Here is a 16,302-nt window from a genome sequence, read left to right as displayed (position 1 = left end):
TTTTGAGTTAATTTTGTATCCGGCCACTTTGCTGAAGGTGTTAATCACCTGTAGGAGTTCCCTGGTAGAATTTTTGGGGTCACTCAGGTATACTATCATATCATCTGCAAATAGTGATACTTTGACTTCTTCCTTTCCAATTTGTATCCCCCTGATCTCCTTCAATTGTCTTATTGTTCTAGCAAGGACTTCCAGCACTATGTTGAAGAGATATGGAGAGAGTAGGCAGCCTTGTCTTGTCCCTGATTTCAGTGGGATTGATTTAAGTTTCTCTCCATTGAGTTTGATATTAGCTATAGGCTTGCTGTATACTGCCCTTACTATGTTCAGGTATGTGCCTTGTATTCCTGATCTCTCTAAGATTTTAAACATGAATGGATGTTGGATTTTGTCAAATGCCTTTTCAGCATCTAAGGAGATGATCATGTGGTTTTTCTCCTTCAGTTTGTTTATGTGGTGGATCACATTGATGGATTTCCATATATTGAACCACCCTTGCATGCCTGGGATGAAGCCTACTTGGTCGTAGTGGATGATATCTTTGATGTGTTCTTGGATTTTGTTTGCAAGTATTTTGTCGAGTATTTTTGCATCGATGTTCATGAGGGAGATTGGCCTGAAATCCTCTTTCTTTGTTGGGTCTTTGTGAGGTTTAGGTACCAAGGAGACTGTGGCTTCATAGAATGAGTTTGGTAGTGTTCCTTCTGTTTCTATTTTGTGGAATAGTTTGAAGAGTATTGGTGTTAGCTCTTCTTTGAAGGTCTGGTAGAATTCTGCGCTGAAACCATCTGGCCCTGGGCTTTTTTTGCATGGGAGACTTTTGATGACAGCTTCTATTTAATTGATTTACCTGGTCTTGATTCGGCTTTGGCATGTGGAATTGGTCAATAAAATTGTCCATTTCATTTAGATTTTCAAATTTTGTGGCATATAGACTTAGGAAGTCTATTAGGAAGTACGACCTAATTATTGTTTGGATTTCTTCAGTGTCTGTGGTTATGTCCCCCTTTTTGTTTCTGATTTTGTTGATTTGGATAGTTTCTCTCTGCCTTTTAGTTAGTTTGGCTAAGGGTTTGTCTACCTTGTTGATTTTCTCAAAGAACCAGCTCTTGGTTTCATTGATTCTTTGAATTGTTTTATTTGTTTCTAATTTATTGATTTCAGCCCTGAGTTTGATTATTTCCAGCCATCTACTCCTCTTTGGTGTGTCTGCTTCTTTTTTTTCTAGGGCTTTTAAGTGAACCATTAAGTTGCTTGCATGAGATATTTCAAATTTCTTCTTGAAGGCACTTAGTGCTATGAACTTTCCTCTTAGCGCTGCTTTCATTGTTGGGTATGTTGTGCCTTCATTTTCATTGAATTCTAGGAAGTCTTTAATTTCTTTCTTTATTTCTTCTCTGACCCAGCTGTCATTTAGTAACAAGTTGTTTTTTTTATAACTTGCTTCAGATTTTTTTCCACAGTCATGAAGGCATTTTCCAAGTTTTCTTCTACATGATTTATTTTTTCATTGTTTTGCATTTAGATCTATAATCTACCTAAAGTCTGACAACATATGACACTATTAAGATTAATTTTTCTGCATATATATGTGTGTGTGAAAGAGAGCCATCATTATTTAATAACAGTGTTATCCTCTACATGCTGCATTAAAATATTTATTATGAGCGAAGTGATTGGTGGGAAATTTCTGGATTTTTCATACACCCTGGTACATTTGTGTCTTTCTTTTTTTTTTCTGTAACCTCTACAAATATGGCAGTCCAAATAGTAGCTTTATAATATCTTGACAGTGTTTTTTTTAATCAAGAATACATTCATTACATTCATCTACATGTTAGAATCAACTTATTATTTCTAACACAAATCATTACTCTCTCGATTGAGGAAACACTGGAGCTATAAATCAACATGGAAATTTTGAGTTCTTTGTCAAAGCAATTCTTTCTGTGGTCATGACTCATCTTTAAATTCATATAAATCTTTTAATTTCATACATTATGGGTTTTTAGGGTAAAGGTTTCTCATACTTGTTAAGGGTAAGCTCTTTTGATGGTATTATAAATACTACTATTAAAATGTATTTTTTGTCTTCACTGTGACATACAAATCCACATGATTTTTGTATGTTTACCTCTTCTAGAAATGTTGGTAAATTTTCTTACTAATCTCAGTATGCTGTCTGCAGATGTTTTTAGACTTCCTACATGAAGGATTTTGTTTTGTGGCTAGTTTTGATGGTGTAGGCCTTTCATCTCCAGAGGTAGGTAGAGGTAGGTAGTTTATGAGAGTTCCAGGCAAGTATGGCCTACATACAGAGTTCCAGGACAGCTAGTGCTACACAGTGAGAGTCTACCTCAAACAAAAAAAAAAAAAAAAAAAAAACTACAAAACAAAACAACTGTTTCAGCAAGAGAGAAATAATGCCGGGTACTGGATACCTAGCTAACTACCAAGGTCTAGAGAAGTAATGGATCTTGGAGGACCTACAACCATCACTTAACTAAAGCAACATAAACCCTAGCTACACTTTAAATATTTGTCCTTATACCCACCAATAAATGTAGTCCTCAACCCTTATCGAGGAAACTTCTCTTTGCAACAAAGATGTTATAGAAACAACAACCAAGCAAAATTCAGAGTTGTGGAACCCAGTCCCAAATGGCCTCTATTCCGTGACATTTGCCTGTTATCTCAACAATCAACAGTAACAACTCAGCAGAAGGATCATAGACTCTAGGTTAGATTCAGCTCACAGTGAGGCCTGCCTCACACCTGCCTTAACCACAAAACAGAAAAACTTTGACATCATCAATGCGGAAAGGCTGTGTCTCTAATCCATTTTGTTTTGTTTGTTTGTTTTGAGACAGGATCTTGTATAGCCAGGTTAAGTGCAGAGTTTACTATGCAAGAGAGGAAATCTTAAACTGATCCTCTTGCGCCCGGCCTCTGAGTGCTGGGATTAAAGGTCTCTGCAACTCTGGCAAGTTCTAGTGTTTATAATGACCTTTTCAAATTTTGTTATTAAAGTTGTTCTTGTTTTATAAGATGAGTTATAAACTAACTCTGTCAATTCTCTGGAGGATGGGTCTAGAATTTTCTTTGTGAGGAGTTTATTTTTGTTTTGTTTTAACAGCAGAGTAAACATTAAAAGTAGATACAAGATTGTTAATAGTTTCTATTTTATTGTATCAGTTTTGATATGCCATATTTCTCAAGATATTCATCAATTTAAAATTATTGGTTGTTTTTTTTTTTCATGTAAAGGCTAAAAGCTTATGGAGTAAGTGGAAAAGGAAGATGTGTGCTGAAAAGAAAAAAAAATGTCCCAAATGAGCTCAGAGACTTAAAAGTTGACAGTGATGCTTTAATGAAAGAAATAGCAACGGTGGTACCCAAACATTGCCAGAAGAAAATGCAGTGTGTGGCAGATGATGAAAAGATGACGGTGAAAATAGAGACTGAAATTAGTAGACTTAATTACGAGACTTAGGAAATTAAGAGAGTTAATTAAAAGACTCTTCTAGACCAGCATGGCCAGTACCCAGTGTGGATGTAGCACTGGCAGAGAAAAAGGCTGAAAAAAGCCTTTTCTTTCTTCAGAGAGAAAAAAGTTGGGGAAAAGCAGAGCCAAGGCAGTGAAGGGCTGGCCTGGTAGACCCTTAAAAACTGGAGATTATGACATGCAACATCAGTTCAGTTCTTCACAGATGTCAGCTCTTACTACACAGAAGCTGTTTGTTTTCATATTTTAGTTTGGACTTAATTCTGTAATTCAAAACCAAAATAACTCATTTGTGTTGGAAACTTAAATAAAATATCTTCTGTGATGAAAGAAAAATAAATAAATAAAATTATTGTAATGCTTATCAATATTAAACAGTTTTGATATTTTATGAGGTTGACAAGATCATTAATAATGTCCCTTCTCATTTCTGAGGTTGTTATGTATCGTTCATTTTTTCTGGATTTGTTATGCTAGAGGGTTTCTCTTTGCAAACAGTCAATTTGTGACATTGTTGATTTTGTTTACAGTGTGGACGTCCTACTTCTTTGAAGTCCTGTCCTTTTTATTATTTCTTTCTTTCCTTTGGGCTTGGTTTATGCCTTTTTATTAATATCTTGTTTTTTGTAGTTTTTGTTACTCAAAACAGCTTAGATCATTGGTTTTTCTGATTTATGCATTTCAGGCTATGATTGTGTCTTTAAGGACTTGCTGTGGGAACTAGCAGGGAAGTGAAAAGTTGTACACCTACCTCCAAGTGAACCTCAGTCCCTTCCCTGTTTTTCAGAGTTATTACAATTATCATTTGGAATACAGCCTTCTAAATGGTTTATTTATTCTGTAGCATGTACAAATAATATGTTTACCTGTACACATATAACTCCAACAGAAAGTTTGCTTCATCTATATAATTTTACATAAAAAGCTTTTTTTTTTCCCTGATAAGATGTTACTGAAACTTTTTTCTTTTTTAATTTTGAGACATGGTTTCACTATGTAGCTCTGGCTGGCCTGAAACTCTCTATGTAGGCCAGGCTGGGCTCAAACTTGGAGCGTCATTTGCTACAGCCTTCCAAGTACTGGGATTAAAGGTGTGTACTATCACATTGGGTTTTGGTTAAGCTTTTTTTGTTTTTGTTTTTGTTTTTTGAGACAGGGTTTATTTTGTAGCCTTGGCTGTCCTGGACTTCCTTTGTAGACTGAGCCGGCTTTTAACTCATAGAAATCTGCATGTCTCTGCCTCCTGAGTGCTAGGAGTAAAGGCATGTGCCTAGCTACTTAAACTTTTTTTTTTTTTAATTTTTAGTGATTTATTTTTATTTTATGAGCATTGGTGTTTTGCCTGCATATTTGTCTGTGTGATCCTCTGAAACTAGAGTTACAGATAGTTGTGAGCTGTCACATGGGTGCTGGGATGTGAACCTAGGCCTTCTAGAAGAGCAGCCAGTGCTCTTAACCACTGAGCCATCTCTCCAGCCCATTTACACATACTCTAAGGAGACTTATCCTAAAAAAATTAATTAAGGCTATTAATACATTCACTTTGCTTTATATTATTTGATGAGCAGCTCAGTAGAGCACTCAAACACCACACAATTCATAAGAGTTCAGAAAGATTTGCTCTGGGTTTAATGGGAGGAGGGAGGCTCACATAACACTTCCATACACTTTTATCAGTTAGTAATATATCCCATGCTCAATGTTTTTTGAAAGGATACTGATGAAGACTGAGGTCTACTGACCAATAGCATCATTCTAGAACTAGAATAAAGCTCACCAGGATGGGGCAGCCTCTATTTTAGGCCTAGGCCTAAATACTTGCATAAAGTATCCAGATAGGACCAGGACTCCCCTGGTTCTCTGATTCCCAGAAATCAGGGACCTTAAGAGACCACTGGTCACAAGGAATTGAAGGAGAGGCTCCTAGACTTCAGGCTTTTGTCACCTGGATTCTTCTCTATGTTGGTTCCTGCCTCCTACCTTCCTGTTTCACTAATGGAGCCCCAGCTTGCTCACTGGATTGCACTTATTTTTTTTTCTTTCAAGATGGCAGTCTGCTCTCAGCCCTTCAGTGCTCAGGGACTGCTGATGCAGCCCTGACACCAATCATTGTGCCATGACCCTTGTTTCCTGAAGGAAGTCTCACCATGTCCTCTAGGGCTCAACATGCTGAAAAGACTGATCACTGACCCATCTTGGGTGGAAAGGATTGCTCCCTTACCCTAGAAGCAACCTTGTCTACATCTTCCCAAGGCAGATCTGAAAGTGTGCTCTTGAGACCTCTGAACCATATCCTGCTACTCCTGTGCCTAGTCCCTGGGCAAGAGAACAAAGATGGAGACATTGTACTCACAGAGACTTGGTCAGCTCCGATTATTCCTGTGAGGCTCCCGGTACCATACTGGATGGAGAAATAATTCCCTACCTCCATGTATGTGCTGGACTGGGATGGGTGGAACACTGGGTGTGACTCTGGAAAACAAGAATGCTGCTTACATCTCCCATTCCTGCCCCAGAGGGCAGAGTGGCTTCCCTCAGCTCCCTATAAGAAGTGGGAGATGGGGATTCCTGGAAAGGCCATAGCCTTTTACAAGTGAGCTACTGTGTTCCCTCTAGACACAGGTGTGTCCTAACCAAGGACCAAATATTTGTCCCTGGGCAAACCTGGTTACTCACAGTGACTTCACAGACACAAGATAAGCACCGTTTACCAGGTGCCAGCAGCAATCTCAGCCATCAGTGTAGGCCAGATAGAGCCTGGGCTTCAAAGGAAACTCAGAGGTGAACAATCACCATTACTCGTAACTTTTCACAGAACTTTGAAGATGTCTAGTTCCACGATTTCAAAGAGCTTCTCTCCTTGGGATGTGTCTCCACACAGAACAAGATTTCTCTGTTTAGGGCGTCTGTTTCCAGTCTCTATTGCAATCCCTACTTTACTTCTGGCTGAATGGACAACCCATGGCCACTGTGCCCACCAGCCACCCTCCATGGCAACCAGGGCATCAAGGCCTCCTTGAAGCAGGTGCACAGTCTTCCTTAGCACTCAGCCTACCTACCTGTTCAGGAACTTTCTCCCACATTCCTTTGGGTGTTCCAAAGGAAGTGAGTCATTAAGTCAAAGATTTCTCTTCCTAGTGGTTAATTTTCTCTCCATTAATTCTGACTATCATGAAAATTGTTATCTCGACTAATAGTTACTTTTCAGCTCTGTCCCTGGCCCAGAGATAAGAAGTGGAAGCTGGTATGGCAGGGAGCACCAGTGGAGGGAACCTAAGTCTCCTCGCCCCCACAAGTACCATTGAAAGTGGCTCCCACCATTGCCGGATCCACTTACTGCATGCAGGACTGGTGCAGTACACAGAAGGGACCCAGAGGTTGGAGGAGCCAGTGTCAAAGATGACAGTGAAGTTCTGTGGTGGGGAGCCAATGGAGATAGTCCCGAAGTATTCCATCTGCAGGGAAGGGGGAGAAAGAATTAAAGTATGGGAGGAAGGGAGTAGAGGGAGTTGCATGCCTGCAACTAGAGCATAGAGTACCATAGATTACAACCTACAGAGCCTAGAAGAGGCAAGGCTGGGGACAAAGGATGAAGGAACAGAACAAAGACCACCAGGGAGGAAACTGAGGATAGCCTGGGAAACTTGGCTCTATTCTTCTCTCATTAGCTTGATTCTCATGATGTCATTGTAAGCAAGGCAAGGAAGACAGGAATGCCTCTATTTTAGAGATTGGGGAACTGGGGTTGTAGGAAATCAAATACTTTCTTTGCCCAAAGACATAGCTAGTAAAATGCCTAGCTGAGCACACAATAAGGGCTGTTCCCTTCAGAGCACATGTCATCCTTATCTCTTTCCTCTTGAAGAAAACCCCGTGCCCTGAATCACACTGAATCCTGCTCTACAGAGTTTTAAAAAAACTAAGGGATTATCCATGTGAATCACCCAAGCGTGAAATCCATGCCCGAGCACCTGATGTCCCCTGTCTCTGCTGGAGGCCCAGCGTTTTTCTCCCTCCACCCAGTGCCCCCGGGCTTCAACCCAAGAAGTCTTACATCCAGGTAATTGATGAGGGGCTCGTTGGTGCTCTGATCCATTTCACAGGACTCACTGAATTGGATCATGTCCAAGTTCTGGGATTTCCAGAAGTCTGAGAGTTGGCCTTGAGCCCGTAGTTTCTTCCGGAGGGACTGATGCCTTCTGAGGGGCACCCTGGAAAAAAGCCCAATGTGAAGAGGCCAACTCTGCTTCCCCACCCTTATTTCCACTTATCAGTTTAGAGACTGACTACAGAAAGACCTAGAAAGGGACCTGGTTGTCTATGGAACCAGAATCTGAGTAGAAATTGTTTTCCCTTCCTGGACACTGGCCCTTGGAATGAGAGATAGGACCGGGGTCCTATCTGACCCCAGAAAGGGCTGACTTAAAGGGATGTAAGGACTCTGTGGATACCAGTGCTCAGGGCCCCTTTGGAACATATTTGAAGGTTTGGGGTTATGAACCACAGCTATTGGCATGATTTTGAGCAACAGAGTGAGCCCCTTGAACTGAGGCATATGCCTCTACATGAAGGAGAGGCCTGGGACCAACTGGGAAACATTCGTTAGGGATTCCCATGAGACCCCGGCTTCTTCTTTTCACTTTCTCATTAGCTTTCATCCCCCAGGGCAGCCTTGAGTTGTTGTTGGGGGATCCCTATGTTGAACTCAGTGCTGGAGACAGGGTCTTACCTGTGTAGAACTCCTTGGGACTCAGCCAGTTCCAGGAGCACAAGCAGTAGCACTAGGATGGGTTTCATTGTGGTCCAACCAGCAGCTGCTCTTTCACTCTGCTTCGACCTGTCTTCCACCTTCCTTCCTTCTTGTGTACAAGGCAGGGGCACCTGCTCTTCCTGGTGCCCAGATCTGCCCTGCCCAGTCTGAGGACCCAATGATAAGGTTTGGAGTCAATAGCCATGCCCAGAGTAAACAGTACGCGTAATAGGACGTCCCTTCTCTGCTCCTACGTCTAGTTCTTCTGTTTGTGGAGCTAAGGGCAAAATGTGTGCGTGTGTGTGCACGTGTGTGTGTGTTTCTGTGTGTGTGTGTGTGTGTGTGTGTGTATCCTCTGAAAATGAGGGGTTGTGTAGTCTCAGCTTCTCCCAGGGTCTTTGAACACATACTACTGGCTTCAAGAAACCCCATGTGGGTTTGTCTAAGGGAGCAAAGTGCCCCTGAATGAGGGTCCCACCCTGTTGAACTGCTACTATGAGTGTTCAAGTTGAGGGCCTCGGAAGGGCAGAAGCTGAAATGCTGTATGTGTAGCAGGATTCTAACTCAAAACATTAGCCAGGCTTTTGTCCCCATATTTTGTATTCTGTCTTCGTTCCCTCAGAGGCTTCCAAAGCAGTTTGTTCTACTCAAAGCCAGGCTAGTACTCCCCAAAGGCCGTGAAATGAGAGCATTTGGCTGTTGGTTTGTGGGGTGAGCGTTCTTCAATCTAAACTTGATGGATCTGGCCCTGCAGTCTGTATAGAAGGGATTGTGGAAGCCCTATGGAGGGGCAGGGTCTGGAGCAGGCCTGTGTTGGTACAGGACAGCCATAACAACCAGTGGCTTAAGCAACATTTATTTTCTCCTGATCCTGGAGACTGGACATTTTCTTACCATCAATCCCCACCTGTGACTCTCCTGACTTAAGAGAGGTGGAGGGTGACAGAAGGGAAAACCTTCTTAACTGGACTCCAGTTGATAACCTCTGAGCTGGGACAGAAAAGGCCAGTACCTCCAGGCAGCACTGGTTATAATGTATTAGGCTTCCTGGGTTAGGGTTAGCCCTGCTCTTACCAATACTGTTCTTGCCAGGGCCTTGCCTTTTCTCTCTGAAGCCCAGGAGAGGGCAAAAATTCAGTCTGAAGCTCTGCCTGAGATCCCAAATGTTGAACAGAATATCCAAAAGTAGGAGGAAAACACAAAAACAACTTTCCATTGATTTCAAAGCAACCATCCCTCTCTAGCATTTGCTCATTTCCTGGGAGCTAGAACCAGTCTGTTCCCTGAAGAGCAGCATGCTGCAGGAGCGCTGGGAGTCCGGGTCGCTCCTCCACAGCTAAGCTCTGTCATGACTGCCAAGAGACCTCCAGACACCTCAATGTCATCACCTGCATTCTTAGGAAGGATAAGTGCACAAAACAAGATACATGCATTGAAGTACTGTGCACAAAGCAAGATACATGGAAGTACACCTTACTACATCCATGGGCATGGTATCATCACTGAAAAACCTTGTTCTGAGAGATTTATTCCAGGTCCTCAAAGCCAATTCACTTTCAGATGAGAATATGGTCCCAGAGAGGTGAAGTGGTTGCCAAGGGCACAGTTCGTTAGGATAGGGCTAGAGTGACCGAGGTCTCTTAACTGCTGGTCTAGGGCTCTTGCTGCATGCTATCACTGAGCTATTGATGACAGCAGATCTGATCCCTCCCTCCTTCTCCATCTCCAGACCTTTACACATCCGTTTATCAATTGTAGAGAGTTAGGTTAGCCCATGTTTAAATGAGACCTGGGCAACTATGGGTTACTTGACCTCAAGGAAGAAGACTCAGCCTGCCTGCCTGTTAAGGGGTCTTCTGAGTTTGGGAAAGTCTGACAAGAATTGGGAGGACGTTTGGGAGGACATGCCTGTGAGGACGTTTGTTGGAGCTGATAGGCTCTTTCTTTTCTGGAAACACCAGGAACCTCACCTATTGCGGCTGTAGCTCCCTGGATTCTCCCAGACTGAAATGGAAAATTACTGTGGACCATTGCTATAGATAGTGTGAGCCGTTGGCCTATGGGTGGCTATGTGGGTGTGACCTCTGGGAAATGGCAAAGGGAAGAACATTGGATTGAAAGAGTGGCATGAGAGCAAAGAATACAATGTAGGCAGAAATCCAGTTTCTAGGCACTTGCAAAGGGGCCACAAGAAGAGGGCTCTTCAGGAATGGCTGGCTGGCTGCACGGGTTTGACACTTCCCTGAATATGGGGAGGCTTCGGTAGTGTCCTAGCTAGCTTCTTTTCCTACAGCTTCTGTTGTAGAAGATAAAATAACGACAGGGGACAGCTGTGCAGTGCTGTGTGGGAGTCAGCTGGTGTAAGGACAAAGGTATACACTAGTGTGGGGTAAGAGCTGGCTGTTGATGGCAAGGAGCTACACTCCAGGATACTGTCCCTGGCTCCAGCAACAGCATCAGCTCCAAATGGCCCTGACAACTAGTCAGGAAAATGTCTCAACCTTTTTCTGCTCAGAGTTGAGTAATAAAGGAAAATCTACTGTGCAGCATGTGGCAAGGCAAGGAGATACAGCAAGGGTGCCTGGCTCCACCTAGTTTTGCCTTAACTGGCCATCTGACCATAGAAGCCATTTCTCTCAGAATTTCATTTCCTCATCTATAAAATGATGCAGTCGCATTGAATGATGATAGCAGGGAACACTGGGGAGGACATAGCTGTGTCTCAGATGCTGTGTTAAAGAATGTAAAGGTATTTCTTCACACCTCACACCAGTCCTTCAAGGTTATTTAAAAACATATGAGAAGATGGAGACATGGGGTTGCTCCTGTGCAGTGCTGTAACTCAGATCCAAACCCAGATTTGCCTGACTTTAAGGCCAATGCTCCTAACCATCACTGTACTGAATGATCTAGAGCAGAGGTTCTTAGTCTGTGGGTTGCAACCCCTTTAGGGGTCACATATCAGATATCTTGCATGTCAGATAGTTACATTATGATTCACAATAGTAGCAAAATTACAGTTATGAAGTAGCAATGAAATAATTTTAGGGTTGGGGTTACCACAACATGAGGAACTATATTAAAGAGTCACAGCGTTAAGAAGATTAGAACCTCTTCTCTAGAAGGTCTTCCTGAAAGAGGGAGCTAAAGAGGCTTAAAAAGAGGGAGAGATTGGTTTCTGCCATGGCAGACAATTTGTAGGTTTGGAATAATAAAAAGTGTGTATAGGGCATGTTGTGGTGACAAATGGTCTCATTGCATATTCATAAAAATTTGTTCTTTCTTTGGTGCATAGTCTTTCTAAGTACCCAAGGTACTCACTATGTACCTCCTCATTGTGTATTTTTAAAAACAATTTTCTATATTGTCTTCAATAAGTCACCCAGGAATATTCATTACTGTATTTCTGATAGGTGCAAAAATTACACCTGTATCCTTCTCTGACTGAATTATGAAAAAATAAAACTTCTATTTCATCAAAACATCTGTTTAATGCAGAAAGAGAGAACTTGACATGAAACACTTTTTTTCCCCACACAGTTTGGTTTTCTTGTTTGTTTGTCTTTTTTTTAAGCCTCCTATTTTTGTGCAACTGGAAATCAGAAGACTCTGACCTCCCCAGTGTTTCATCATGTCACAAACTCAGTCAATTTGAGTTCATTCTACAACCACCACCAGTTGTATTCTGGGAAACTGGCTTTTAGACCAGAAATTGTGCATCTTCGCCAGCAGAGAGCGCAGGCACCATGGTGGGTTCCTGTCTGGATGCTGCCTCTGCTAGCTGTTAGCCAAGCTTCACACACTGTGACCTACACTGCCTTAGACACTTGAAGGCGAACAAAGCAGGGTTTGAGTCCTACCAAATGGCTTGTGATACCATCGATATTTTTTGAGTTCCAGATTCTTCAGTTATAAAAGAGGAAGTGTGTGTGTGGGACATGGTGGGGCACACCTGTGTGATTGCAGCAGACAGGTGTGAGGCAGAGATAAGAGGATCACTGTAAGTTTGAGGCTAGTCTGGTCTACATAGCAAGTTCAAGGCCAGCCAGAGTTACATAGTGAGGCACAATCCGCAGGAGGAAATTACATCCAAAAGAGCAAGGATTGTTTGTTCAAAGATGCTGAGACATGCATCTTAGTAGATTCAACAAACTCCCTTGTGGAAAAGCCTCCAAATGGAGGTCTTGGTAGAAATCATTTATTTGTTCACAGATTAGGGTGTAAGTCTTATTGATCTAATTTCAGAAAAAGGAGCACTCAAGGCCCCAAGTTTTTTCTTCCTCAGCAGGCATTGTTCAGGTGTAGGAAGTTTTGGGTTGTCTGGCTAAATTTAAGCATTGTAGTGGTCTTAAGGAAAATAGCTCCCCCCCCCCAGGCTTGTGTATTTGAATGTCTGGCCCTCAGCTGTTAGACTGTCTAGGAAGGATTAGGGGTGACCTTGTTGAAAGAGGTGTGCCACTGGGAGCAGACTTTGAGTTTTCCCTAAAAATGTCCACTTAGTGACTTGCCATAAGGCAAGCTGTGCCTTCTGAGTGAAGTTTTAGGGAAAAGTCAAAAGACTACACTAGGCCCAGTCTCTCTCTCTGCCTGATGTCTGTGGATCAGAATGTAAGCTTTATGGCTGCCTGCCTGCTGCATGCCTGCTGCCATGCTTCCCACCAAAGACACTCACTCTCTGAACCTGTAAGCAAGCTCCCACTTAAATGACTTTCTTTTTAAGTTGTCTTGGTCATGGTGTCTCTTTACAGTGAATAGTACAGTGACCAAGTCAAACATGGTCATATCTATTGTGTAAGAGATGAAAGTGGATTGGAATGAAGTGCGCATGGTAGCCCAGGAAAGAAGCAGTGTGCAGAGAATTGTAGCTAGATCCCAAAGCCACACCATGGATTAGCTATAATGAAGGAAATAGGATCAAAGAGGAACCTACAGTTTGTCTTACTGGTGCCTAGGAATGTGCAAAGTGCTTCAGGTTCAAGATTGTGACCAGAGCATCATTTGTGACTGAGAGCTTAAAAACAACCATGGTATGTTTCAATGTTGTTATCTCTGAACTAAATGCTTTGGGGCCATAATGGAAAGGCTCTGGGGGTTAACCTTTTAGATATGGTGCTCAGTTTGAAAAAGTGTAGCAGACTGCTACAAGATAAATAAAAGATGAAAAGTACAGTATACGTATGCACACATGCATATAATAGTGTACACACACACACACACACACACACTCAAGTCCCGAGGCAAGAAAGCACAGGGAATAGCTTAACAACTGGAACTTGGCTTAAGCTATCACACATTCCTCTTCTAACCACACACCTTAGGAACCCATCCCCACTCCTGCCACACGCCAGCATTAAACTGCAAGTACACCCCACTCAGGACAATGGAATAAGATTGTTTTCCTTCAAATGTATTCCAGAACATATATTGGTATATGAATGACAGGGATTTATCTAGTCTGGACTGATTTTGTGTCCATGTTCAATAAAGCAAATTGTGCCCTCCGAGTGAACTTTCAGGTAAAAAATTATTTACCTTCTTAGTTTATGCATAATTGGGCATGCATATGATTAACATCAAATGCATTAGGGGAAGAGATATACACAATGGGCAAAGGCTTTTTAAATTCATTTTTTAAAATTTTTTATTAATTACAATTTATTCATTTTGTATCCCCCCCATAAGCCCGTCCTTCCTCCCCTCCCGATCCCACCCTCCCTCCCCTTTCTGCATGCATGCCACTCCCCAAGTCCACTGATAGGGGAGGTCCTCCTCTCCTTTCTGATCTTAGTCTATCAGTTCTCATCAAAAGAGGCTGCATTGTCCTCTTCTGTGGCCTGGTAAGGCTGCTCCCCCCTCAGGGGGAGGTGATCAAAGAACAGGCCAATCAGATTATGTCAGAGGCAGCCCCTCTTCCCATTACTATGTAACCCACTTGGACACTGAACTGCCATGTGCTACATCTGTGCAGGGGTTCTAGGTTATCTCTATGAATAGTCCTTGGTTGGAGTATGAGTCTCTGGGAAGTTCCCTGTGTTCAAATTATCTTGTTCTGTTGCTCTCCTTGTGGAGTTCCCATCCCCTCCAGGTCTTACTATTTCCCATTTCTTACATAAAATTCCATTCACTCTGCCTGACAGTTGGCCATCAGGCTCAGCATCTGCTTTGACAATCTATACTGCAGAGACTTTCAGAGGCCATTTGTGGCAGGTTCCAAGGTTGTTTCCTGTTTTCTTCTGGCTTTCAGAGGCCCTCTGTAGCAGGTTCCGAAGTTGTTTCCTATTTTCTTTTTCTTCTGATGTCCATCCTCTTTGCCTTTCAGGATGGGGATTGAGCATTTTAGTTAGGGTCCTCTCTTTTGCTTAATTTGTTTAGATGTACAGATTTTAGTGGGTTTATTCTATGTTGTATGTTTATATGAGTGAGTATATACCATGCGTGTCTTTTTGCTTCAGGGACAACTCACTCAGGATGATCCTTTCCAGGTCCCACCATTTAACTGCAAATTTCATGATTTCCTTATTTTTCATTGCAGAGTAATACTCCATTGTATAGATGTACCACAGTTTCGGCATCCATTCTTCAGTTGAGGGGCATCTGGGTTGTTTCCAGCTTCGGGCTATTACAAATAAAGCTGCTAAAAACATAGTTAAGTAAATGTCCTTTTTGTGTACTTGCGCCTCTTTTGGGTATATGCCTAGGAGTGGTATGGCTGGATCTTAAGGAAGTGCTATTCCTAGTTGTCTGAGAAAGCGCCAGATTGATTTCCAGAATGGTTGTACAAGTTTACATTCCCACCAGCAGTGGAGGAGGGTTCCCCTTTCTCCAGAACCTCTCCAGCATGTGTTGTCCCTTGAGTTTTTCATCTTGGCCATTCTGATGGTGAAATCTCAGGGTTGTTTTGATTTGCATTTCCCTGATGGCTAATGAGGTTGAGCATTTCTTTAAGTGCTTCTCTGCCATTCGATATTTCTCTACAGAGAATTCTCTTTTTAGCTCTGTTCCCCATTTTTTAAGTGGATTACTTGGCTTGCTGCTTTTCAGCTTGTTTAGTTCTTTATATATGCTGGATATGAGTCCTCTGTCAGATAAAGGGTTGGTGAAGATTCTTTCCCAATAGGTAGGCAGTCGCTTTGTTTTGATGATGGTGTCCTTTGCTTTACAGAAGCTTTTCAATCTCATGAGGTTCCATTTATTGATTGTTGCTCTTAGAGCCTGTGCTGTTGGTGTTCTGTTCAGGAAGTTTTCTCCTGTACCAATGAGTTCTAGGGTATTCCCCACTTTTTTTTCTAGCTGATTTAATGTGTCTGGTTTTATATTGAGGTCTTTGATCCACTTGGACTTCAGTTTTGTGCAGGGTGATAAGTATGGATCTATTTTCATTTTTCTACATGTAGACATCCAGTTGGACCAGCACCATTTGTTGAAGATGCTATCTTTTTTCCATTGTATGGTTTTGGCATCTTTGTCAAAAATCAGGTGTCCGTAAGTGTGTGGGTTTATTTCTGGGTCTTCTGTTCGATTCCATTGATCCACCATTCTGTTTCTATGGCAGTACCATGCAGTTTTTATAACTGTTCCTCTATAGTACAGCTTGAGATCGGGATGGAGATACCTCCAGAAGATCTTTTATTTTAGAGGATTGTTTTAGCAATTCTCGGTTTCTTGTTATTCCATACGAAGTTGAGAATTTTTCTTTCCATGTCTGTAAAGAATTGTGTTGGCAATTTGATGGGAATTGCATTAAATCTGTAGATTGCTTTTGGTAAGATGGCCATTTTTACTATGTTAATCCTGCCAAGCCATGAGTATGGGAGATCTTTCCATCTTCTCATATCTTCCTCTAATTCTTTCTTCAGAGACTTGAAATTTTTTTCATACAAGTCTTTGACTTGCTTGGTTAGGGTTACACCAAGGTACTTTATGTCATTTGTGGCTATTGTGAAGGGTGTTGTTTCCCTAATTTCTTTCTTGGTTCTTTTGTCTTTTGTATACAGGAGGGCTACTGATTTTTTTGAGTTAATTTTGTATCCGGCCACTTTGCTGAAGG

General features: G+C 42.0%; 1 protein-coding gene and 1 pseudogene across 1 annotated transcript in view; one reads left to right on the top strand and one right to left on the bottom strand.

Moving 5' to 3' along the window:
* Positions 1–8,302, bottom strand: part of Ctse (cathepsin E) — an 18,322-nt gene extending 10,020 nt beyond the window's left edge. Inside the window, exons 1-4 of the mRNA XM_055598170.1 lie at positions 8,235–8,302; positions 7,560–7,716; positions 6,843–6,960; positions 5,859–5,977 (exon numbers count right to left, since the gene is read on the bottom strand). Coding sequence (XP_055454145.1) covers positions 5,859–5,977; positions 6,843–6,960; positions 7,560–7,716; positions 8,235–8,302 — 462 coding nt within the window. The remainder of the gene's footprint in view (positions 1–5,858; positions 5,978–6,842; positions 6,961–7,559; positions 7,717–8,234) is intronic.
* Positions 2,146–3,658, top strand: LOC129669713 (protein LLP homolog; annotated as a pseudogene).
* Positions 8,303–16,302: the final 8,000 nt, after the last annotated feature.

The sequence above is a fragment of the Psammomys obesus genome, unplaced genomic scaffold (genome assembly GCF_907164565.1).
Source record: "Psammomys obesus unplaced genomic scaffold, mPsaObe1.curated_primary_1811, whole genome shotgun sequence".
Taxonomy (NCBI): Eukaryota; Metazoa; Chordata; class Mammalia; order Rodentia; family Muridae; genus Psammomys; species Psammomys obesus.
The sequence above is the reverse complement of the archived record's forward strand: the minus strand, read 5'-3'. Positions and strand labels throughout refer to the sequence as shown.